Source organism: Phodopus roborovskii, unplaced genomic scaffold (assembly GCF_943737965.1).
Source record: "Phodopus roborovskii unplaced genomic scaffold, PHOROB, whole genome shotgun sequence".
NCBI classification, from domain to species: Eukaryota; Metazoa; Chordata; class Mammalia; order Rodentia; family Cricetidae; genus Phodopus; species Phodopus roborovskii.
Window position 1 is genome coordinate 7,694,801 of NW_026125391.1, and position 27,496 is coordinate 7,722,296.

General features: G+C 39.9%; 1 protein-coding gene across 1 annotated transcript in view; it reads left to right on the top strand.

Moving 5' to 3' along the window:
• Znf277 (zinc finger protein 277) overlaps nt 1–27,496 on the top strand; it is a 115,662-nt gene that overhangs the window by 54,656 nt on the left and 33,510 nt on the right. The window contains exons 2-4 of the mRNA XM_051175071.1: nt 6,102–6,303; nt 11,908–11,996; nt 12,465–12,547. Coding sequence (XP_051031028.1) covers nt 6,102–6,303; nt 11,908–11,996; nt 12,465–12,547 — 374 coding nt within the window. The remainder of the gene's footprint in view (nt 1–6,101; nt 6,304–11,907; nt 11,997–12,464; nt 12,548–27,496) is intronic.

The window sequence follows — 27,496 nt, forward strand, 5'->3', positions numbered from 1 at the left end:
CTCTTTGTATGTACCTGTTGGCTATTTATTTCTCTTCTTTGGAAGAGTCTGCATAAGTCCCTTGGCTGGCTTTTTCATCTGGTTTTGTTCTGTTTTGGTTTTTGGTTGAGGGGCGTCTTACATGTGTCAGATATTAGCCCCTAGTTGTAGACTGTTGCAAATGACATTTCAGAGTACAGCGCTTGAATTTTTCTTATGGCAGTAGGAGAACTGAATGGCATATTTCCATGGCTGCCATAGCTGCTGAATCAGACTGTTTTAACAAAACGTGAGGTGATTCACATTCATGCTCAGCTTGAAGAAACAAGGAGTAATCACTTGACATTTCATCGATCTTACCCTAGAAGCAGTAAAATCAGCATAGGATCTCCTCAAAAGTCAGCTTTCTTAAGACGGAGGTTTTGTTTTTTTGTTTTGTTTTGTTTTGTTTGTTTTGGTTTTTGGTTTGTTCTTATATAGTTCATCTGAACAATTAATGCTCAAAATGAGAACTAGAGCAGATAGCTCGTTAATTTGTACCATACATGTGAAGTAAATTTGGGGCCAAAGCAGAATCTCTAAGATACTTTTGGCTGAAAGAAGCTGAATTTGTAGATCTTCCTTCTGTTTTTAGGATCCAAAGCCACTGCTGTAATGGGTTGTATATTTCTGTATCTATTATCTTTTACTATGCTGTGAAAGGTAGCACTAATACTCATTACTGCTAGAAATAAACAAGCTGTTAGACGTGGTAAGGGAAATACTAACTGACCGAGCAGTTAGTATTTGATGGCACTCACTGGGGAAAAATAGACTGTCTTTTAGCTTGTCCCCTAGTCTGTAGCCTTCTCAGGTGTTGAAGATGCCACATGTGCTCCTTAGCTCAAGACATTCACATTGCTAATACTGAGTTGTTGGTTCCCAGTGGGGAGTGTAGGGGCTACTACTCCTAAAACTGCTCTTCTTCGGTCTAAACTCAGAACTTGAAATCGTCATTTAAAAAGATCTCTAACACAACAGGCCCTGGGTTTGAGTCCCAGCACCAAAAAGAAAAAGACATCTCCAGGAGGTAACACTCACTCAGCCATTTGCTCTAAACTGAAGCGTGTAGTCAGGACCCATATCTATTCCATATAAACTTCCTTTATGGAGTGGTGAAATCACCATGCATTCCAAATGCCACTTGTTCTTTGCCATGAAATACCCTTCCTTCCATGAAGAATATTTACAAGTTCTGTTCCAATAAAATATAACATATCAAGGCTAGGCAAGGAAGGGCCAAGGAGACCCTGCCTCCACAAAAAGACAAAATAAAAACAAATTAGTTATGACTGCTAAACTGACTAATGTGCATTTCTAGCTTAGAACTCATTTCAGTTTTTAATCATTCCTAGTTGTCATTGTGCCTTTTATGCCAAGGCCCCAGCACTAAAAAAAGATCAAGCTGTAAATACAGCTGGTCTAGCCTTAATTCCAGGGAAGAAAAATTCCACTAAAGACAGGCACAGGTGTTTCCTAAAATGGGACTTTCCTAGAAACTTAACATTAGAACTCTAGTTCAAAGGACCTCTGGCCTGCTGTTAATTCTTTCATGTCTTCATTTAACAAACATTTGTCAAATACTAACTTTGTTCCAGTCACTGTAGTCTACACAAAACATATAAAAATAAGCCCTTGACCTTGAGTTCACAGACTGACATAGTAGTGGAGATAGATATGTGTGTGAATAATTGATTATAGCAGTGATACATGAAGAGATAGAGTAAGCCAAGCCCAGAGGGGAACCTTGGAGAGCAGAGACTGGCAAACAGGACAGTTTAAATCCATCACGTGGAGTACCAGTTTCTGCTTCATGTCTACCAACCATAAGAGGAGCATGTAACTTCTGATATTGTACTACTCACCCTACCCTAACAACCACTCTCTTTGTGTTGAAATCCAAAGTCATTGACTGGAACTACTGTTTTATACAGGCTCCTTGTCTTAGTTAGGGTTTTTATTGCTGCAATGAAACACTATGACCAAAAGCAAGCTGGGGAGGAACTCACACAGGGCAGTAACCTGGAGGCAGGAGCTGATGCAGAGGCCCTGAAGGAGTGCTGCTTACTAGCTTACTCTTTCATGACTTGCTCAGCCTCCTCTATTATAGAACTCAGGACCGCTGCCCAGAGTGGCCCCACCCACAATGATCTGGGCCCTCCCATATCAATCACTGTTTAAGAAAATGCCTTACAGCTGATCTTGAGGAGACAGTTTCTCAATTGAGCTCCCTCCTCTCTGATGACTTAGCTTGTGTCAAGTTGAATAAAACTAGCCAGTTCACTCCACAAAGATGGTGGTATACTCCCTCTCTCTTCCTATTCTCTTTTCCTTCACTCTCAGTGGCCAGTCAGTGACTAGAACTGTTAGGCTCTCTGCACTGCTAATGTTGCTGCCCCACAAGCTCTCAGACTTAGGCATCTACACTGTTCTTCCAACTTAGTCTCCCCATCTTGAGACTTGCATCTTCCCAACTTACTCTTCCCTTTTTACAACATCAAAATGGAATGGGGCTTGGGTAGGGTAATGGGGAAGGAGGGTAAACATGAACAAAGTGAAATGACATGTAAGAAAATGTGATAGTAAATCCATTTGTTAGGATGTTAACTTAAAAATAGTTTTAAAAAATAAAATAATAGAACTCTAAAGTAATAAATAAATAAATAGTAATGTATGGATGTGGCTCTGCCTCATCTAAGGAAAGCTCTTACTTACTCTGTAGTATCTCATAAAGATGTGTGTGCTCCAGCACAAGTGTGGGGCTAGATCCACTCTCTACCAGGGAACAGCTAACAGCACTAACTCAAATTGCCTCTCTGTTCCGTCATTTATAAGATAGGATTAATGGAAGCCCTTTATTAGAGTTATGGTGAGGATCGATGGAGTTAATGTTTATGGATAAAGTATGTAACATTTGACCAGAAATTACACCTGCTGACAGTGTTAGTCGGGGGACATCAGATCTGTTTGGTGTCAAGGACTTCCCGCATCAACCACGCAAAGGGGCAAAGAACAGACAAGTAGGTAAATGAATTATTCCACATGACAATGCTGTTACCACGTTAGCAAGGTACTAAGTGATCAAAGAGTCAGAGAGAAGAAAAAAAAATCATATTTAAAGGTTCTGTTGAATCATTTTTTTTGAAATATATTCTCATATTCAATAATTCCTAAACCACAGGTTCCTCAGACATAAAATTTTCACAGCCATGATTTCAGTCTGTTCCTTTGCCATGACAGGTAATTCTGTTTCCGTACATGTGAGTCTTGTGTCTGTTTACCCAGGAATAATTTGAGGAAAAGAACAGCTGGGCATTAGCCATATAAAGGAACCACAGAAGAAGAGAGTTTACAGGAAATCTGTGGAAAAAATAAGAACAATCATGGAAGAAAATCTGGGATACTGAGCATGGTACAAAAACTGCCAGGAGGAGGGTGGCATCAGGACACTCGGGAATGCACAGAAATTCACACTGGCTCTAAATACATACACGTTCAAAACAGCACTGAGTGTAGGTGTTCAAGAAGAATTCAAGTTGGAAAATGCCTTTGGGTACTGGGAGCTAAATAATGTATTTGAGTTCAGACTGAACTGTCTTCATAAAATATTACTCTTAGCTTTTCCTGTCTCCAATCCCTCATGTGGAAGATGGGATTATATTAACTTTAGCAAATGACATGTTAGGATTGAGGAGATGCCCTAGCACACTGCTGCTGATTTATCAGTGGGAAATTCTCATTTCAATCCTACTGGTGGTGGTGATGGTTGCTATTACCATATGCTTGTTTACTCTGGTCAGAGGAAGGAATCTGCAAATATTTCAGTTAGATTGGAGGAGAAAAATGTCAACAGGGCTCATTGTTATGTGTTTGTCAAGTGATGTTTACTAACATTACCATTACTTAATTAAGGACCTTTCATCCTTTGACAATTCCATACATGTATATGGTTTATTTTGATCATATTCATCCTTAATGCTTCTCTTCCATTCCCCACCCAGAACCACTCCCACCATGCCTCTCAACTTAGTGTCCTCCTTCTCTTGTTTTTTTAATAATCCACTAAGTCCCATTAGCATTGCCCTAATAAGTGCTACCATTGGCCACACCCCTGAAGAAAACTGACTTGTCCTCCCACCAGCAGTTCCTGAGCTGGGGTGGGGCCTTGTGGGCCCTCCTCCTTGCTGTGGACCTGGTTCATGCTGTGTTGCTGACCAGCTTGGTCATCTCTGAGTAACCACAGCTGCCCTCCTTTCAAGCAGGCAATAGCCTGAGAGCATCTCTCAGCACCTCTCATCTGCCTCATCCTCCAGCTCTTCAGTCCTTTCGACCCCTCTCCCTTGATGTTCCCTGAACACTGAGATGGAGTAATATACTTAGCTTCTTTAAGACTATGTACTGTACAGTTCTTACCCTCAGCTCTTGGCTGGAATCAGCATTAACCAATACCCACCAATATGCTGCCTTTGTTGTCCTTGGCTGGCAGAGGAGTGCTAGCAGCAGTTTCATTAATAATACTTCTAAAGTACTTACATGTTTTAAATACTCCCTAGTGCTGTGTTTACTCGATAGCCTCTTCAGTTCTAATATAGAATTGTATGGGCATATGCACAGTTTGATTTAGGACTTGAATATGACTGGAGTATGTGAGATTTGTACACCAAAAATCTCCTATGGGACAATTTCCTCTCCAACTGTTCTGAGCCATCCTGCTTTGAGCTGTCCATAAACGTCCTCTGTCTCTTTCTCGTTAACCTACCGGTACCTTCTAGCAAACAGTATGGTCTCTTGAGAAGAGTCATACCATGCAGTACTGCATAGAAGTATTGACTGACATACAGTTGTAGATACTCAGCAGTGTTTGTTAAGTGGCAAATGAGTGCTCCGATCTATGGGACTCAGCTGATTCTTAGCCCATGCTCAACAGTGTACCAGTGACGGAGTTAATATTACTAAGTTAGAATATTTAAATGACAAAATGAGAGTAAAAATAAGAAATAAAATGTAAAATATTGATATTAACCTAATTCCAAAGTTCATCTGCAGAATAGCTTTAAAAAAAAATACTGGGAATTGACAGTATGCTTATATATGTTAAATAAGCTCTCCATCACAAAACTACCTACAGTCCTCACTTTACCTTCTATTTTGAGGCAGAACCTCATTAAATTGGCCAGGTTGGCCTTTAACTCTCTCTGCAGTCCCCCCAAGATTTGAATTTGAGATCCTCCTGCTCAACCTCCCAACCAGCTATTACTGGCCTGCAGCATCAGGCCCAGCATTTATCTCTCTCTGAGGAAAGTGTCTTTCCTTCAGCAAATGCAAAGGCTGGACCCTAGAACTGGAATAAGATGGCAGGACCAGGGTTCCACCCTGGCAGACTAAAGAGAGTTCCTGGGACAGCTGCCTTAGTTTGCTGCCCTGAAATCAGAGACATTGAGACATTAAAGCACTTGAAGACACTGTGAGTGATGTAAGAAGAAAGAAACGTTCAGGCAAGGAAAAGTTTACTATGTATATACTGAGTGTGTAAGGCTTGGCTCATCAAAGCCTGACTGTAATGAGCAAATGATAGACATAACATGGAGATTGCTACTTCAGCCACGTATCACTGCTGTTTCAAGCCAGTGTAGGAAATGTGTTCTTTGTGCATGGCATGTGACTAGAAATAAGAAAGCTTTCAGATATATTAGAAAGAGCTTGGCATGAGCTGTGTGATGGCTTACTAAGTCATGTGGTCACTTAGGACCCCAACCCAGCTGTTTCCACTTGCTAGCACTCTGAATTGCAGCCACTGGCCAGGACCCAAGAAGAAAAAACTTCAACAGTGACTTCAGCAAATGGGTTTCCCTCATTCAAGCAAAGACTGTGCGGCTCCAAGTTCTTTCTCCCGTGGCTGTAGCTGTGTTTAAAATGACAGCAAGGTTCTCTCTGGCACTGTGTTTATCATCATCATCATCATTATTATTAAAATAAGTAAAATGCCTTCAGGCCCCTTTCCATGCAGGAGGTGAGAAATCATCCATCTAAAAAGCCAGGGTTGGTTTCAGTTTTCTTTCTTCTTTCTTTTGTGCCTCTCCCAGACAGTAAAGATTGTATCCTGGAGCCGCTTTCCCTGCCAGAAAGCCCAGGTGGCCCCACCGCTTCCGAAGGACCTCCATCTGTGCCTTGTATGTTCTGTGAGGAACGACTTCCCCTGGCTGAACAAGACAAACTTCTGAAGCACATGATTATCGAGCACAAGATTGTCATAGCTGATGTGAAACTGGTTGCAGATTTCCAGAGGTAAATTTTGGTTTTATCTATAAAAGAATTAAATTCCTTCTTGCTGGAGAGTGGTGTATCCTACACAGAAAGAAATCTCTGCACAGATATGGATGATCACACTCAGGGGAGTTTCCTTAGATTTTTTTTTTCAATCTTTTATTGATGAGCATGTAAATCATGATTAATTAAAACATGTTATAGATTCTCTACTGAGGAAACATCATAGTAGTTGCTGACTTGGGTAATAGCCAAGAGATAAAATTTGGAGATATGGAAAGGTTCCATTTCTTTGGAAAGCAGCGAGTGGCCTCAACATTATCACATGGGTGCAGCTGTCTCCCAGGCCACCCATGCCATTGCCAGGAAGCAGTATCATTCTTGCCAAGGGTCTTCTTATTAGCATTGGAGAAGACTATGGAAACAGGCAAGGCTAGGCTGGAATTTGGCCTGGGAACCTCTTAGGCTTGTGGCGTGGAGCAAGCGGTTAATGTCTGTCAAGTGAGAATAATATGTGCCTATGATATGCTGCATATTTGATAGGTGAGAGCCAAATTCATTTCTCTTTTGATTAGTGATCAAACTGCAGTCTTGCACTTATAGCTTCCCTTTTCAGTAGGTCTTTAAACTAGTCTGAAAACCTAATTATCATTTATTTATAAATCTCATTCAAGTTTCCACTTTATCAAGAGTTTTAGAAAGTCAGTTTATTTAAGTTGGAATAACCAGCACCCCTGTGAGGTAATCCAGCTGTTCTCATTTCTGCTGTCCTTTCCAACTGCCAACATGGAGTATATGCAGCATGCCTTCTGTGTACGTACATATAGGTCCTAAGTCCACCACATTCGGTTATTTACTAGACTTTGATGTTGCTGGTCATGGAACAGAGCAAGGAAAACTGAGGGATGTGTGTCATCAAGTGCTGAACTAATTTCTTGCATATTTTCAGGACAAACACATTGTGTATCTCCTTCCCCTTTGATATATTTTAGTTTTAAATTATGGAGAAATGGTCAGGGTCGTTGTTTTTAGATTATTATGGGAACTTTGCCAAATGTAATACTTTTTTCAAGATGTCTTCAAGTCAGTTCATTTAATACACTTCTTAAGCTACACATCTTTCAACTTTGTTCTTCTCCAAGTAACTGTGACAGGACTATTAAATGATGTGTCTATTTTACTCAGCTTTTCTTTTGTTTACTTTGATATCATATAAACAAAAATTGCTCTACCTATTAGTGGTAACTGAGAAGTATTAAGACTTTGTTTCTCTTTTGCCCTTAAAATCTGAGGAATGTTTAGATCAAAATTTATTTTTTCTCTTTTGTGTGTATGTATAATAAAGTGACAATATTTATACGTACTCATCTCATTTTTGGCATTAATCTTATTGCCCATATATGGGCAGAACAATCAAGTTACTTAACTGGCTTTCAGGGCTGAGGAATCAATAAGTAAATGTTGAGAACAATCACTCACTAAGTGTAGCTAAACAGTGAAATGCATGCCTTTTAATTAAAGAAAAAGATACATGCCAAATGTAAGTGCTTTCTAAAATGTAGAGTTACCATGTAATTTAAATGTAGAATTTGAGTTCTTTTTTGACAGATGCCCCCCTAATTAAATAAAATTTTCACTTTCAGGAAATAAAAAGGAGATGAATTTGGAATAATCAAGAATGCTTCTGAGTAAACTCTTGTTTCCTTAAAGAACATTTTTAATATATCCAATCTTCTGTGAATAGCTCCATATAATTGAATAGAATTAAAAGTTCTTCTCCAAGACAGTCATTGACTGAGATCAGTTAAGTTAGAGTCTTCTCACGGCAGTGTGACTCACTCCAGCCTTCAGGAAAGAAACTGTAGAGGGCTGGGGCAGTGACAACAGTAAAGAGCTTTGGTTGACACAGAAAATCTACACACACGTCATAAAGGTTTTTGGGATAGGCTTGCTTTTCTTTTCAAGAGGCTCTCTGTGGAGCCCAGGCTAGCCTCAAGCTTACATTTCTCTTCCTCTGCCTTTTAAATGCTAGGATCACAGCGACGCGCCACCACTTCAGCCTTACCCTGTGTGTTATAAGAAGTGCACAATAAATTTTCATATTAAACATACTTGACATTCTTTATTGAAACATGATAAATATAAAACTTCCTAGGGCAGAGGAAATAAAACAAAACTGAAAATCTCCTTTAAGGCCACTTAACAGTTATTTAGAGTGAGCTATTTTCTGACTTTCTTTGGTAGATAAAATTGTGCCAGGAGATAAATGTTAACTGGAATTTTCTGCATTCCATTCATTCATTGCTACTTGGATAACAATCATATTTCAACCCTTCATACCTTTATCAGTATGTATATAAACTACAGTGCAAGCCAGAACAAGCACGATACTGCCACAAAGATTTTTAGTATGTGAGAAAGAGGCCGAGGCATAGGATTTGATTTTTTGTTGTTGTTTTGTTTTTTGTTTTTCAAGACAGGGTTTTTCTGTGTAGCTCTGTAAACCAGGCTGGCCTCAAACTCACAGAGATGTTCCTGCCTCTGCGTCAGGAATGCTGGGATTAAAGGTGTATGCTACCACCACTCTGGTTAGGATTTGAAATGCTTTTCAACAAAGGTATTTGCTGATGACTTACCAATTGGTTTTATGGCTTTTTAATAAAGGGTTGAAATGCTATCATGAATTTCATCTCAATAAAGAATTCCTACCACATATTTCATAGCAGCCTTTATATATTGAGTAGCTAACTTTGAATAAACTAGAAAAGTAGAAAAAATGAGGACAAGAAGTACTACATAGTCATATAACTCTGCAAAATATGTTCTAATTGGGGCTGGGGCCATCTGCTGACATTAAGCTACATGTCAATTGAATACAATTTCTCTGAGTACCTGTAATAACCACAAGAAAATATATAAATGAATTCCCCTTAGTTCTGGTTAAAAGCTCAAACAAATGTAAGCTTGGGCTAAAATCTACATAGCAATTGAAGTTGTGCTTGCATGCTGTGCCACGATGTGCTACAGAACGTGCATTTATGCATTTAAATTGTATGGTGATTTGTGGTCTTCTCAAAAAGTCAGTTATCTCAGGCACCCGTCCTGCCATATATGGGTTTGCGTATTCATGAACACAAAAATCTTTATATTTTGGTTTGGATAAAGAATTCTTGTCCTATTCTTGACATCTCTAACACAGGTTCTACCATATTTCTTTATCCATGGCACCGCTTTGCAATGGAAGATGGGCTAAGCAGACCATTCCCCAGCCTCGTGTGTGTGTGTGTGTGTGTGTGTGTTTGTGTGTGTGTGTGTGTGTGTGTGTGTGTGTGTGTGTGTCTGTCTGTCTGTCTGTCTATCTGTCTTTGTGTCTGTGTTAGGTACTTGTTTGTGTACAAGTGTGTGTGCATTCATGTTGTGTGGAGGCTAAAGGTCAACAAGAGGTGTCTCTGCCCATTGTTCTCCACTTCACGTTTTGAAACAGGGTCTCTCAGTGAACATGGAGCTCATTGATTCAGCTAGGCTGGCTGGTCAGTAAGTTCCAGGTATCTGTGTGTCCGTGCACCTACCACCACCTCTAGCAGCAAGGTTTACAGATTCGGTCAGCTTTAGTATTGGAGGGAGGTATCTAAACTCAATTTGTGCAACAGATATTTTACTGCCTGAGCCATCTGCCCAGCCCTGAGCTTCTTTCCTTTCCTTTTTCCCTCTCTCTCACCCCCTCTTTTCCCAGACAGGCTAGTTAACTAATAGAGAGAACAGGGATAGCTGTGTAGAATACCAAGGAATGGAAAGTGCTGAAGTTGGCCAAGAAAATAATGCTTTATCTTTTGTAGATACATTCCTCTTATTATCTACTTGGAGGGGTATGCTGTCCCTTCCGCATGTAAGGCATATGGAAGCCACGGAGTTGGCCATATGTTCAGTCTTTGTAATTCTAGCTGACTAGAGCTTAACATTGTCGTTTTCTGATCTGTGGATAAAGTCAGAACTATTCTGTAAGGAATGCTTCTCCTCCTCCACATTAAGATTACCAGGGTAGCTAGATGTGAGGAGCAAGAGCTAAATATGCAGTTCTGACTTACTGTTACTCATTGGTTTCTTTTCCTGTGTATCCTGGTCTTCCCATTGTTTTCCGTGTTTTATTTGTTTACCAGCTCACATCGTGGTTCTCTTTCTCAGATCTTTCTCAATAGAATCTTTTATATACCACTCATCATGTCTCCAGACCACAATGATGGTAACAAATATGCCAAAAGAAGAGTGAAAGGAATGGGGAGTTGCTGGCTAGGCAACTGCTGCAGAAGTCTTCAAGGACTCACCCACGTTCTTGCAGCATTGACTTTGAGCCTACTCTGACCGACCACCACTAGATGCTATATCAAGCCATTTTAAGTTTCCAAATCCCTACACTTTTTTTTTTTTTTTGTAATAAAGCTTTGGTTCTTTGGTGTAATTTGCTTTTCTTATCTGTAATTTGTATAGTCCAATAAACTGTCAACTATAGGGTCAACTTTCCCATTTCCTTTTTTCTCATGAAGACCACATTCTCCTTTGGTGCCCTTTGGTCTATGAGATAGCACTATAATTCATCCTGTTATAATAAATACATTGAAGGAGGAGCAGCTTAGTTCAATCATGTCATTTTACTTGTCTTGCCGCACATGTACAGGGCTGGGTTCTGATTGGCTTTTAAATTTAGTCCATATGCTACTTCTAACTCTGCTCATTAAATATAAAATATCAGCTCAGCTGTTTTTCCAAAGGCCACATTTCATTTATTTTAGGCACAGTGTGGGCATTTAGATGTTTGGTCTAATTATGCAGATGTTAACCATATGCTGATACCTCACTTTGCTAAAGATGACCACTCAATCTTTTCTTTATCTCCTTGGGTGTCATAACCTATTTTATTCTGATTTCTTAGATTTATTTATTTTTATATGTATGGATGTTTTACCTACATGTGTGTCTGTGTACCACAAACCTGCCTGGTGCCTGCAGTGGCCAGGAGAAAGCATCATATCCCATGACTGGAGTTACAGATACTTGTGAGCCACCATGTGGGCCCTGGGACTCAAAGCGGGATCCTCTGGAAGATCATACAGTGCTCTAAACTGCTCTAACCCCTAATGATTATATTTTAAATACATGTAAACTATAAGTTATTCTAGAAAACATCATTCTTAATAAAATAATTCACCTTCACCATGTGTGGTCGCACTTGCCTGTAATCCTAGAATTTAGAAGGTGAAGGCCCAAAGATCAGGAATTCAAAGCGAGCCTCGACAACATAGCATGTTCAAGGCTATTCTGGGTTATATGAGACCCTGTCTCAAACAAACAAGCAAAAGAAACTCATTTTAACTTTATCATATACCTGTACATTTTAAATTTCAAAGATGTATGGCTTACTCATTTCCATGACTTTGCAGGGTAGTTTGATTTCTTAAGTGCGTATCTCACATGTCTGCAGTGTCACACTGCTTTTCTCTTCCATATTCTCCACAGTTTCAGTTTGCATCTGCTTTTCAGTGTGGGGGTAATTAGACGTTCTTGTATGATCCTATCATTTTAAGAGTTGTATATTGAGTCTCATCATCCTTCGGAATATCATTTCTTTAGGTACATTTTATACTGGAGGAAAAGGTTCACTGAACAGCCCATCACAGATTTTTGCAGCGTGATAAGAATCAATTCCACAGCTCCATTTGGTAAGTACATGTCTTGATTATCCACATAAATCAAAAACTCACAGAAATAATCTCACTCTCTTAAATTACACTTGCTCTAACTTGCATGATAGCTGAAATTAAACTGGTGTTTTCATTTTTGCTTTACTTGAATAAATATACATCAGAACTCTATACCAGATACTAATGGGCATGCACACACACGCACACAGTGTGAGCCACAAGGCAATTTTGCCCTCTACTACTATTCTTTATTTTTTGCGGGAGAGTCTTTGACTGAGGCTGTAGCCCGTCAGTTGTGATCATTAGGGATCCACCACTCTGTGCTTTTATGTGAGTCATAAGGACCCAAACCAAGGCTGTCACTCTTGCACAGCAAGCACTGTACTAACTGAACCATCTCCACTGCTTCATGTCCACATATTTTTAAAGAAGCAAATACTCCTGAAAAAATCTGTTTTCTCACTTACTGTCCTAATCTCTCAATAGAAGAACAAGACAACTATTTTTTGTTATGTGATGTGTTACCAGAAGATAGAATCCTCAGAGAAGAGCTTCAAAAACAGAGACTGGTAAGAATTCTAAAGTATGAATAATGTGTTAGAAATATGTACAAAAATCATTCTCGTTACTCTCTTTTTTTCACAAACATACACAAAACAGGAGACTACACGTACATGTCCTAAAACAGAAAATCTTATGCACTTGACTGAGGCTAAAGTATCCATTAGGAATGCAGAGAAGACCCTTGACTCTGTTTCCTGAGTTACCCACAACATAAAGAAATCTGTATACCCCATTGTGTAATCCTAGATGCTTGACGCATACCAGGTTCAGCAGTCAGGGAGAAGTGCCTTTAGCTAATCCAAATTGAATTGATTCACCTTTTATTTTCTTTTTCTTTTCAACTGCAATGTGCTATTTACTAGCATTTCCTTTATTCTCTGTTATGATTAAGTCCATGGCTCAATCAACATACTAGTCTTTCTTATTTTGTTTTATCCCTAAGCAAGCAAGTCTGAAAACCTCCACATCTTTATTGTTTTAAAAAAAAAAAAATAACAGCACATAAAAGCATAAAAAGTTCATCTTTGTAAGTTAGCCATGCAATTTACAATGTTAATTTTATTTAAAAATACTGTTTCCTATTTATGATTTGATCTTGACTGTTATTTGCAATTGGCTTCCTTTTCCTTTAGTAATTTCTTATAAATCTTCCTTTTATCTTTAGATCTGATTAAATACATTAAGAGGAGATTATGACTTTAAATGTTTGTGCTATATTCTCAAAAAAAAAAAAAAACTAGAATGAAAATAAATCCTATCATGCCTAGTTATAGCGTCAGAGGAAAAAAAAAAAAATCCCTGGAAGGTATTTTACTTTGTAATCATCCCTAAAAGTTATTTTTAAGAGGAAAAGAGAGATGGCATTGTTGGATTTGGGTGTGCAAAAAATGCTTCTCCTGTTCAGTAAACTCAGGGAAGAAACAGGATTTCCTAAGTTTCCTTTATGTCCTGTAACAATGTCTTATGTACTTTGCTAAGCAAGACTGTCTTGTTGAATTAATTTCATAATAGTTAATATCTGTAAGTTTTCTCATTTTCTGCTTACTGTGGCCTTAGTCAAGAATAATCAAGCTTTTACATTTCTAAACATAAATTCAAACCCTGCTACTTAGGCTACTGTTCTCTCCCTTGGAAAGAACCTTTACAGATAGATTCAGGCTGCCAAAATATCCACAAAATGTAGATGAACTCTTTTCATTACTTTTCAGTCTGAAAAACTGGTGGGTTTAATGAAAGTCAGCAGCTTAAAAGGACAAAATACAAATCCAAAATGTAACTACTGTCATGTGTAGAATCCCTGTTTGCACAATAATTATGCAAAGAAGTCCAAGTTATAGTTCATATCATAAGACTGTGCAGATAAGAATCCACAAATATGTTCTTAGTAACAGGTAATATAGAATGACTTATAGAGTTATGTAATACTCTTAGAATAATGCTTGGCATGTGGAAACACTTGGGAAGTAATATCCAAGAATAAAAATAACAGTAACAATACAGTGTCCTAAGCATTAGGATGGATAAAGATGGCAAGTTGTACAGACATCAAGAAATATGTATTTGGATCTAAAGATTTTTGGTGTGTTTGGGAAGCAGAATGACTGGATTTGTCTGAACTGGGAGAGCATGAGGCAAAATGATAAAGGTAGATGGTGCTAAGCTGTTGTTGGCCACATGATGATCCATTTATGTGTACTTCTTACCTATCAGTGTCATAAAAAGAAGATAGTGAGGGTAGCTGTGTAAAAAGTGTTCTAAAGCCATCAAATTCTAGGAAAGAGAAAACTTACTTGGAGATACAGAAAGATGCTAACAACTTCTGAGCACCATTCAGATGCCAACCCTTTCAGTAGATCCATCAGCATGAGGTCATTCTGGTGGTGAGGAAAGAAGACATTACTCAGATTCACAGAATAAATGAAAAATGGGGCTCTTGCTATCAGCCTTCCCGACATGGTCATTTGTTCAGCATCCCGCATGCCTTGTACTGTTATTCTGGGCTTTGGGAACCACTGATTGGAAATGCAGAGGTCTACAGTGTCCCTCCGAAGGGAGTCATGTCCAGAGCATCAATACAAAGTAATAGAGATTGACCAAGAAGCAGGAAGACAGGGTTGAATTTGCAATCACCATTTCCTGCTCCACCATGTGGAAGCTCCAAATTAATATGACTGGTTCTTCTTAAGGAGTTGGCAATTCTTACAAGATACCTCTTGTATATAATAAGATGTTTCAATCAATAACACACATTTCTGGGGAGAAAAGTCTAAAGCAGTCAAAGGAGACAGCATTCAACAAAATAACAATACACTGTTTTTTTCTGAAAAATTAATACAATTAAAAAAATAATAATTGCCCACACAATAAAAATAAAGGCATGTTTTCATCATACACTGGAATTCTCAATAACATTTATGCCCTTAGTCCATAAGAACATCCCTGACTGGTGGTGGCCCACATCATTAATCCCACTACTGGGAGACAGTGGCAGGATGATCTCAGTGACTTCAAGGACAGCATTGTCTATGTAGTAAGTTCCAGGACAGCCTAAGCTACACAGAGAAACCCTGCTTTGGGGAAGAGGGAAATCCCTGAGAGACTGATTTACAGTCAGCCCCTCACTCTGCCACAGCTTTCTTGCTTTTCTCTTCCATTGCTATCAATTATGTTTTATGAAATAAGTCCCCCTTTATTAGTCAAAGTTTCAGTCTAGTTTCTAAAAAATGTACTGTAAGCCAACCAGTTCGCTTTGCCCTGTGGGACATGGAGTCTGATCTGTGTGGGTGAATTCAGCTCAGCTCCATGAAAAGAACCTGTAGTCACCAGAGTGGAGTTTGTGTGCTGAAGCACATCAATGACTGCCTGCATGTGCATGCACGCTGTTCCTCAGTGTTCATTTTCTCACCCGAAACCCCAAGGAAAGCATTGAGTTTTCATGCCTTCTTGTAGTTTGCTCTTAGTTCAAAATATCTATTCATGTTTGTTTATTGTGTGTTTGGGTTTTTACTTGTTTACTTTTGTTTTTAAGATGGGATCTTGCTATGTACTATATTCTGGTATCAAGTGTGAACCCTCTAGCATTAGCCACCTGAGCAGTAACCTGTAGATGCAAGTTTCTATCCTGCCTGGTCCCACCGCCATTTAGTCCCAAATAAGCACACAGAGGCTTTTATTAATTATAAACTATTTGGCCAATGGCTCAGACTTCTTATTGGCTACTCTCTTAATTATTAACCCATTTCTACTAAACTATGTATTGGCACAAGGCTGTGGCTTACCCGTAATGCTCCAGCATGTTACTCCTTTGGGGGTCACAAGGCATTTCCCTGGTGACTCACTCTCTGTGTTCCTCTTCCCAGCCATGTAGTCTGCTGGCCCACCTATACTTCCTGCCTGGCTACATCCTGCCTGTCCATTGGCCAATGCAGCTTTATTCATCAACCAATAAGAAAAACATATATTCACAGCATTCAAAAGGACATTCCCCCATCAGTAACTACCACAGTATCACCTTCTGGACTCTTTCAAGAGAAGAACTAATCTTGTATTTAAATGTCCTTCCATAGTCCTTGCTCTGCTGCTAAATTCATGTTGGTGTTTTTCCCTGTTTCAGTATGAAAATATTAGTGTCAGGTTTATAAATTGTAAATGAGTTAAAGCCACAGAAGTAGATTTGAGGCGAAAACAATTTATCTTTTTGTACTTTATTTGAAACCTCTCCCCACCTTAATTTCTTGCCATTTGTGAGATTTGCAAGCTCCCAGATGTCTGTGTGCAGGAGTCAGATTCCTATGTGACACGTCTTTGACATTGCTTTTATCTGTATTCTGAAGGAACTACAGAGTTAGGAAAGGGCCTAGACGATATGAATAGCCTACACACCTCTCAGTTTCCTGTTAAAGGCCTTTCCCTTGAACTTTGTTCATTATTCTCTCTCAAATGTCTGGGTCACTGTCTTCTGATAATTGTTTTATGTGTCTTGTTTTAAATGGTTCTCAACCCATACTCAGTGTATGCACCTGCACCATGATGAAAGCCTGACTCTGGTGCCAATGGAGAGTAGGCAGAGTAAATAGCCATCAATTCATCCTGCTCACTTCTGAACCCAGCTCTGAATTTCATCATATCAAATGTTTCTCTGTTGATTTATCACCATCATCTTAGGTTTAATATGTCTAAAAACAGAACTTCCTTTCCCTGAACCAGAGTTTATTGCTAACCTGCTCTCCTTTTCTTACATAGTTAAACCACCATTCTTCTGGTCCTCGGTTTGAAAATTTATAGAACTGTTTTGTCTCGTTCATTTCTTCAACCATACTTCCTGTCAAGTCCTGTGACTTGCAGGTAAATCTCATACCCTTCCTAAAAGCCCTGTACTTTTCCTTTGCCTTGTCTTTAGCCCCACCCCCACACCAACCAAGATTGCTTCCAGGCATCTTAGTAAAATTAAACACATCACTCCTTTTTCTTCTTGAATCTCTATTGTGTTCTTTATCAAATATGTATTCTGGAACTTTGGGGCTCAGCCTGATTTTCCATGCCCTTTTCCCTCTTTCTTCCAATTAAAGTATCCAGATCATTTAGCCAACACATATTTATCTTCTGGCAGGCATCATTGTAGCTACCAGCATAGCAGGATATGAAAGCCACCATGCCTGCCCTTGTGGGGTGGGGCAAGTGAAAATCTTCCTTGTTTGTCTCACTTTTACTCAGGTATACTTGATCCTTTCAGGACTCTACTTCATCAACCAGGAACAGCAGCCTTAATATCTATCTTGGTGGCATTATTTGAATGCATACTTTCTGAATATTTTCCCTGATGCCACCTGTCAGAATAGATGACCCCCTCTAAGCTCTAATAACACACTCACTATTTTATTTGGCTTTTCAATTACAGTTGTTTTAAAATCTGCCTTCTTGTGGCCATGTGTAGTGGTGCATGTGTTTAACTCCAGCGTTTGGGAGGCAGAGGCAGGCAGATCTCTGAGTTCAAGGCCAGTCTGGTCTTCAGAGTGAGTTCCAGGACAGGTGAGGCTACACAGAGAAACCCTGCCTTGAAAAACCGAAGTTTCTTTCTCTTCCTCTCTCCCTCTCTCCCTTCCTCCCTGCCCCATCACCCCCCCCCCGTGTGTGTGTGTGTGTGTGTGTGTGTGTGTGTGTGTGTGTGTGTGTGTGTGTGTGTGTTCTCCTTCCTTGATAGGTTGGGTGCTTCTGAAGGGTTAAGACTGTCAGTTACTTCTTCATGTTCTCTAAGCCTAAAGGTGTTAGCTTTTTAGTTCCATATAAAGCCATATAGTCAAATGTGCCAGAATTTAAGAAAAACAACAACACACACACACACACAAAAAAAAAAAAAAAAAAAAAAAAAAAAAAAAAAAAAAAACCAGAAAAGAGACAAGGCATGCATACTTAATCAGTGAATTATATTCTTTCCACTTAAAGGTAAAAAAAGAATCTTCTTTCCCTTTGCCTCCAGGAGAAAATATGTAGGATTCATAAGCTCTCAGTAGGAGGACATAGTGGGAGGAGGACTCCTCTGGGAGGAGGGGAATGCCCACAAACTGTAGAGAAGGACTCTCCTTATACCCCTGGTTGCATGCCTCATCTTTAATGACTGAGCCATCTCTCCGCCTAGTGAAGGGTTTTCTAATAACTATTATAAATGACAGCCTGTGACAGCGTTCATGACAACTATAAATAATTAATGAAAATTTTAACCTGCATAGCAATCTGATCCTCTGGAGAAAAGGTGTGTTTTGTTTTTAATCCTGTTTCATATATCTCACCTCACTCCACAATAAAGCAACAAAATGAAATTACATGTCTCCCACTGAGAAGACTTTTCTTTCCCAGGCCATTTTTCTTTATATATTTTACAGACTGTTAGTGGTAGATAATATTATTGCATATCAATCTTACTAAATTAAAATATAAATACACTTCTGTTGCTTTTCCGCATGATACCTGACTTTGTAGAACATTCTAAGTTCTAATTCTGCATCCAGAATAAATGTTCCCTAAATAAGCATAGGATGGCATTTCCTGGTGAATAGAACATGGTTAGTAACAGTCCAGCAGAAATCAAGTTAGTATAAATGGCCAGTGAATGATTTTTTTTTAACCTTTGGATTAAGTATGAGTTCATTGGCAAACCAATATAAACAGAGCCTGAAGAATATTTATCGGTATCCTAAAGTTTACCATGTTGAACTTCTTCCTCTGTTTCCTGTTTTATAGATCATTTTCATATGTCCATTTACAGTATGGATGTGGGAAGGCAGTATTATTGTTGCCGTTTTGATGGATGGAAAAGGTCAGAGGTGCTAGATGTGTGCACTCATGACTTTTAGTGAAGTGATAGGAAGGGAAGTAACTTGAGCTGTTTTCTAACCCCAAGCATCCTCTATCAAGTCTGTTCTCCATTCCTAAGCAAATGTCTCATTTTTTAAGTTGGCATTTGTTTAAAAAAAGAACATAAATACATACATAAAGAAATAAAAATGTGTTTTCATTGGGAATTTTTAAAAGAAAATCTGATTTATTAGAATTATTATTAGCTTGGGTCAGCAGTAAGATAGGAATTTTATTCTCTTGAACCTAAGTTTCTATTTTCTTTTAAAATTTGGAGACTATGTTTTCAGAGTTTTTCTGTCTGATCTTTATCCCCTAGAAAAAATAGGGCTGTGGCTAGCCCAACACTGACCCAGCCAATCCCATCTCAGGCAGATAGCACTATCCTGAGACACGCTGTGCTGATAACTCTCTTTCATCTGTGGTCAGAAAGATGGACATTTACAGTCAGTGCTACCTGTTCAGTTTTTAAATTCCTTCTATTTTTACCTAAGCTAGATTGTTTTATGTGTTTACTAAAGCCAGGATACTGGCTTTTTAACTTTCTTGTATCTTTAACTCTTGTATTTTCATACTATCCCACACATCTACCTTTTTATGATGATAATCTGTTTCTTGTGAATGGTTAATTCATTTTTTATATTTTAGTTCTTTGCTTGGCTGGCCTGGGAGAGACATCTTGCCATAGACTGTATTGAGCTCACAGATTCCCTTCCCTTGTCTATCCTATACTGTGGTTATAAACATACACCACCTCTTGATCTAGTCTATTTTTTAAAATATTCTGTCTCTTGTCCCTTCCTCACTCTTCAAAAGCTGCATGATGAGACTCAGCATCCCTTGTAGCAAGCAGATGGTTATTGACACTATCACTACAGCTTCAGAAAGGGTGGGAGGTACCGATGTCTTTTAAGAAGGTGAAATATTAGTCAGATCAAATCTCGTGGATTTGGGGGAGTAAAGCATCATCCAGTAAATTTCCCTCCAAGGAGTGTGGGCATATCTCAGTGGTACAATGTGCTTGCCTAGCATGGTTTGAAAACTTAATCCCAGCAAATTTTGAGGGGGGGAGGTGGGAGAGAAGGAAGGACTTTCTCTGTTTTTTGTTTGACTTTTTTTTGCTCACTGACATGGATGATCTTGTTTGCTCATTAAAATGCCTTGATTTTGTAACAACGGTTAATTTTCCACTTCTGTCACAAAATGATAAGAAAGTCTTATTATTTTTATGAAAGCATATAATACCATTGATAGTCATTCCCATCTCTGCTATGTTTTGGATATATTAAATATCTTTTATAGGTAATAAATATAGGTCATCAAATTCTTGCAGATCATCCTTTCCTAGCACCATTCAGCACCTTTGACACTTGAAAGGAATTCTTCTGTGGGAATGGGATTGCCACTTTCTGCCAAGTCAAATCGGCTACAGGTTAGCTCGCCTATGAGAGCAGCTTTGTACCAGCATCTCTGCACACTGGTTCATAGCCCATTGACCTCTCATCTAAAATTAGTGAAATATACTGTGTTTTTCTGATTCCTTTGAACGAGGTGTTCACATAAGGATTGTGATTGGGAGAGATAGGCTTTGGCTAATGAGATGCTCAGAGGAGAGGAGCACTTGCTGTATGGGGCTCATGACCTGAGTTCAGTCCCTACAACCCATGTAAGATAGAAGGAGAGAACCAACACCACAGAGTTGTGGCCTCTGATGTCTGTACAGCTCCATGGTGTGTGTGTGTGTGTGTGTGTGTGTGTGTGTGTGTGTGTGTGTGTGTGTTTGTGTGTGTGCTTGTGTGTGTGTGTTCAAGGGAAGTGTCTAAATCAGCACTGTAGGCCAACATGCATTGGAAGTGCTAAAAGAAGCCAAAGATATAGAATGATTCAAAGAGTTCACTGAAATGATAAATGATGTAGGTAAAAAAGGGCTTCAGTGAAGAATTAACTTCCACTATCAGCTATGATATTGTGCAAAAAAGACACTTAAGATTATGCTGATTGGTTAATTTATTAGAAGTTATCCCTGGGTAAGGAATCTTCTTGTGAAATCAAGTTATGGCCAAATAAAAGTGATAGGTTGCATTGCTCTGACATGAAACTTTTGGTTAACCTCAAGAATTGTTTTGTGCAATAAATGACATTTGTTTTATGTTATTCAACTAGCCAAATCAACTGTTATAATTAAAAATCAAACAACACATCTTTTCTATTCCCTATGTCAAATCAGTTTATTCATTTATGTAATGGAAGAAGGGAAATTGGGGCATGAATATCAAGCCAGCATCTCTGTCCCTCTCTCAGCAGTAACAGCCACGTTAGCTCTCTCCATTCCTTGATAGCAGTTTTTCCAACAAATTATTTTTCTTGATTATTTGGGAATTTCCTACAGTGCACCCAATCACACTCACTTCCTCCCAAGTTCACCCTCCCACCCTTGTGCCTGTCCCTAAGAAAAATACACCAAGTACAGTTTGTGTTGCCCGTATACTCACTGGAGCATGCTCAAATACCCAGTGGCCAGCTCCTTAAAGATAACTGACTTCTTTGTCACACCCACCCCTACCAGAAGCCATCAACTGTGAAGAGCTACACTTTAGTGTCTTTATCACAATTTTTAAGGACTCTCTGCAATGGCTTCCTGTCTAGACTGTTTGTTATTTTCAGAGGGCAGGGAGACATTATTGCAAAAGCCTTCAGTGTCTCTCTCAATTATGAGTCCTCAGTCATTGATACCACTGCAACAGTAACTTCCTTACCCATAACAGCCAGAAGCAGCGTGGATCATGCTCTCCCACATAATTTTCCGTGGCTGCATAAACCATGGATTTCCACCTGGTCTTTAGTGATAGCAGAGACCACTAACATCAATGTGATCTCCAGTGGCATCTTGGACCTCATCATGGCCTCTGGCAGTAGCAGCAACATGGGCCCTGGCCACAGTCCAGATCCTGAACATCAACATGAACTCCAGTAACAACAGGGACCATAGATATCAACATAGTCTCCTGTGACAGCACAGTCCATAGACATCCACATGTCCTCTGGCTATACTACAGACCAAGAACACCAGCATGGCCCCTAGCAGCACCAGAGACCAGAGACACCAACATGGTGTTCCAGGTAGCAGCACAAACCACAGACATCCACATGGTCTCATGTAGCAATATGGTCCATGGGGAGTGCAGACCATGGATACCAGTTCAGCCCTGCCTGCTGCATGGATATATGTACAGCAGCATGACCTGAAGCACAATAAATTCTGGACTACTGCTGAGACTTCTATTGGATATCCTGTTGTTGCCTAGAGTTTGGGTGATCTTTCCACTGGGCAGGATGTCTGGAGGCAGGATCTGAAGAGCTCCAGGCCTCTGCACACCTCTCTGCCCTCAGTGAAGTCCACCCACAAGCTCCCAAGTGCAACCATCAAGCCTGCAACAGGAAGCAAGGAGGGAACCCACCTTACAAGCTGTTCAGTGAGCCCTTGGGTGCCAGTGGCCATCATCTTGTATCAGTCTTCAAATGTTTTTTTTAAAGGTTCTGGTAATGGAAATTACAGATGTGCCAAGGCACATTTACCAGAGACAGAACTGTTCTCCATGATGGTTTTCTCTGAGTTTCTGCCCACAGAATGCACTTCTCCTTGGGATTTTGTTCCAGTGTCAACAGTGGCCATGGCTCCTCCATGGCAGGGGTAACAGGGAGAGGGTATCAGCTCAGCCGGTGGCAGCATTTCTCATCCATGCCAACAGAGATAGTCAACTGCTTGGTGTTCAGGAGATACTCAGCTCGGCCTCTATGCCCTTCAGGAGCTATGTGCACACTATGACCACACACTAAGATAATAATTCAAATGAGGGAAATCTTAGTTTTTGGCTCACAGTGTCAGAGGTATCAGTTCATGGTCTGTTGGCTGCACCTGAGACAAGGCTGAACACCATGGCAACAGAATAGAATTCAGGAGGAGGCTATACACCTCAAGATAAAGGAAGGGCCAAGGCTCAAGATGCCACCAAGGGCCAGCCCCAGGAACCTCCTCAAACAAGCCCCAACACCTAAAATTTCCAGCACTTCCCAAATTAGCAATACCAGTTTGAGAGCAAAACTTCAGTACAATTCATATTTGATGTACAATGTTTCCTATACAGAACTTCCCTTTTCACAATTATGTGCTTAATGGAGTGAGGTGTGTACTTGCTCACATGTGGGGATCAGAAGACACAACTTTTGGAAGTCAGTTCCTACTTGCACTGTGTGGGATTGAACTAGGGTTATCAGGCTTGGTAGCAAGTCCTTTGCTTGCTGAGCTGCCCTATCAGTCCTCTGTTCTGAACTTTTATTGACAGCTGAAAATTTAAGAAATATTTCTTATTTTTGCCCTTGTCATTATTGTTATTTTAAAGATGTATTTTGTTTTTATTTTATGTGTATGAGTGTTTATCAACATGTATTTGTATGGTACCCATGAAAACAGTTAGATGGCACTGGACCCCTGAACTGAAATGACAGACAGTTATGAGATTCCACCTGGGAGCTGGGAAACCTGCAAGAATGGTACATGCTCTTACCTGCTGAGCCATCTGCGTAGCCTCCCTGCCACCCACCCACCCCCCTTAACTATTAAGAAATTGATTCCTCTTCAAGGTATTTCATCTGGAAATTCCTGGGAGCATGTCTTTCCCCCTTTTCTCCAGTTGGACTTTTGTAGTCCTGATATAAACACAAAATAAGTGCAGTCTGGACCTTTTGTAATCAGTGGACATATGAGAGAACAGGATGCACTATGTCTCTCCTACTTTGCCCTCTTACACTATTCATCCTTCATGCTGTAGACATACCAATACCTCATCTTTGAAAAAAGAGAAGCCCTTCATTTTTGTTATATGACAATCAATTTTTAAATATTATAATTATTTAAGCTAAATAACATATATAATTGCAAAAGTTGTTTGGCAAACTACAAGTTAGTTCTTCCCAGCCTGTTTTCTATGTGGTTCCTATGCCACAGAACACTATTGTGCTTCCCAGTACCTTATAGAGGAGGAACTCAGTGATCTTCTCCCCTTCCCGAGCAGGAGCAGACCTGTGCTTTCCATTGGTTTTGTCTTTCTCCCAACAGCTTAGAGTTTCTGGTTTAGATGCTAAAAAAAATGGTGGTAAGAAAGCCAACTGGACCTGGAGCCCAACCTGGCTGACTGAAGAGGCACTGTCTGCCTTGGCTGATTGGTGAGGCATTGCTCACCATGACTGACTGATGATGCACTGTCCATCATTACTGATTGATGAGGCACTGTCAATCATGACTGATTGGTGAGGCACTGCCCACCATGACTGACTGATGAAGCACTGCCCATCAGGACTGATTGATGAGGCACTGTCCATCATGATTGATTGATGAAACACTGTTCATCATGACTGATTGATTATGCACTGCCCACCATGGCTGATTAACAAAGCACTTCCTACCCTGACTGATCAGTAGACATGACTTTTGTGCTGCTTTGGATAAGGCAGATGCTTCCCCCCCCCCCCCTATAGAGAGTTGAAACACAGAGAGATAAACACTTGTACTGTTCTGATAAATAAATAAGGTTTACCTTAAGAGCCCTTTCTCCTGTGTGGCCATTAGAAATGCATTTTTTTTTTTTTTTTTTTTTTTTTTTGGTACAAATGTAGGTTCAGGTAGATGAACATAAAGCTGCTATTTGAAAGGGAAATTGAAATGGTACCACTCCCCTCCGTTTAGTATGAGGAGGTAGGACAAACTTCTTTGTCGGTCTCCCTTCCAGTGGTGGAATTGAGACAGTGGTAGCTGGTTAAGAATAACTCTGGCAGGTTCAAGAACTACCAAGGGAGGAAAGGTGAAGGCTCCTTTCAGTTCTTCTGGCCCACAGACATCTGTAAGGTGGTCTTCTCAAAACTGAAATGAATGTTGCAGCATTGTGTCTTCAAGAATTTGAACTGAAACACACTGGTGCTCTAGTTTTGCCAAACTGCCTGTATTGAAGAGACAACTGACCCCACATAAATTCTAGAACTGTTACTATTGGTTGCTATTTTATTTGCTTTTTAACCACCTTAACAATGAGAAGCTTATCAATAAATTTCTAATTTAGTTGCCTCCACTGCACTTTGCCAGTAATTTGTCTTTGCAGCCCTCTATGTGGTAGCAAAGTACGCCACTCACTGCCAGACATTCCAGTGATACCATCCAATATAAGCCAGGCATCTTACTGAAAGTGTGACCTGTGTTTGAAGTACAATTCTGAAGGTCAGGAGCTGGTGTGAGAGGGTACATGTGAGGAGACATAGAAATGGTTGTTTTGAGCATGTGGCAAAGCAAGAGCACTTCCGGGAACAAAAAAGACAAGAGTGCTTGTCTAGCATGCACAAGACCCTGGTTCAGTCCCCAGTGTTGCATGAGGAGTAGCAGAGACTAGAGTCCCAAAGTTCCTTCTAAACCAGCTCTCTAGAGACCTGAAGACCTCCTTCTAGGTGCTACCACTAGAGAGTAACAGCCTGGACACCAGCCCTGTAACATGTGAGCCTTTGACAGAAACAATAATCTAATCCTCAGTGTTGCATTACCCATCTCTAGGCTCATCGCTGAGACCCCCAAACAAAATACAGTTTAGGGGAAAAAAAAGCATAGAGTGTGTTCAAGATAAGCTTCACTGTTCAAGAAAGCCTTCCTAAGGAAATGCATACCCAAAGAAGAGGTGATCCGAGAGTTATTTCTCTGGAGGAACAGAAGCAATGGAATGTTGGACATGAAGGGCTTTGTTAGAATGGCTTACAGGAGTGTTAGAGTAGTCAAACGGTGTTGTTCAGCATGGGAGAATTTGGGAATGCTGCAGTTTATCCAGTGTGTTCCATAGCATTTTGTGTGTGTGTGTGTGTGTGTGTGTGTGTGTGTGTGTGTGTGTGTGTGTGTGATCATTATATATTTGCAATGACTTGCCACAGCAGCTGCCCAAGGTTAGGCCAGACTCAGATTAGGGACAGTCCTCCCTTCTGACACTAACTGTCTGTGAGGTCAATCCCTTTCTCTTCCGAAAAGCTGTCTGCAAATTCAGAGGATCCAGTCTGTCAATAATTGGCTTTAACAATTTGCAGAGCCCAGGAAACACTGCTTTAGGATTCTTGTCATTACAGTGGTAGACTAAAAATCAGAACAGGCCAAGCAGACTCCAAGGGCAAAGTTGGGAGACTCCCTACTTCAGAGCTCTCACTGTCCCTTGAGAGGTGTTATCCCTATGTGTGAATGCTGGGTGTCCCTGACAGGAAATCTTTCTGGGGGATTGGTTTCTAAGCTTTTACTCTTCAATGGTTGATTAAATCATTGGCCACACCTAGGGGTCATGTGGCTCAGAGCCCCAACCCACTAATCACATGGCTGGCCTTTTGGCTTAGCTGATCATTATCCTGAGTCATCGGTGTAGCATAAGTAATCAACTTTAATAAGAGGGTCTGCTGAGTAACATTAAAAATGTTTACAAATTACCTCCCAAGAACAGGAACAATAGCCAATCAAATTCTACACTGTACAAGTCCCTACCTGACCAGTTTTCCTTTTCTAAGAAAGCTGAGAACCAAATGTGGGGTTACCTATGAGGGATGGATGCATGTTCTTTTCATTTTTATTTTCAAAGGATGTGCCTGTTTATCCACTTTTTCTTCTGTTTTCTCAAAACTGTTTCCTTGTCTTACCTCGGCCACAAACACTTACTAGAAAAGGTGTTGCCATTAAAGGAACAAACACCTCAGAGATGATCCATGGCTCTGGGAATGGCAAGTAAGAGGTCCTGTTGCCTCCCTAGGGGCCACTGCCATAACTATGCTAGGAAGATGGTCTGGACTAGAGAATTGCCCAGGGTTCCCTGACCAAGGCATCCTAGAAGACTGTTCTGGACTCTCCTTGTTTTGTTAACATGGCCATTTCCCTTAGATTCGTCATTTTAAGCATCAGGCTTATTTTTAGTTTTTTTCTTCTGCTAAAATGTTTTCTGAATGGTTCTCTCCTACACTGACTGATTTTTATTCTTAAACTTTTTACCCTGATTCTCATTTCCTTTTCTTCCTCTGTGTTAACCTCTGTCAGTCTGCACCTACAGCTTTATTAAGCTTCCCTGTGCTTCCAGCTTATGAATAAAGATAAAGGGTTCTGCACTGACCCTTTGTTACTCTGTACCTATGAGACAAATGTACAGCTTGTTATTATGACTCATTGCCTGATGCAGAAGCTGATCTTGTATGCTTACCACTGTGGGTCTTATCCAAGCTAATTTTATAATGAAAATCTCATCTCCTTATACCAACTGCTTTGAGAAACTCAAACATATAACATCTGTGACATTCACTTCATCTCTCCAGTGTGCAAACCCACAAATAAAGCTTCATATATAGCCCAGCATGAAATTTCTTAGAAAAATAAAATGACAAAGCTAATGAGGTTTGATTTGCACATCTTTTTGATACTGTGGATCAACTCCTAATGCTATCTTTTTGTTAATAAGTGACTCTAAACATATGCTATAACTGATTATATCAGCTACTAAAGATGTACAAAGAGAGATACAAAGAATGAGAAGAGAAGTAAAGGGGAA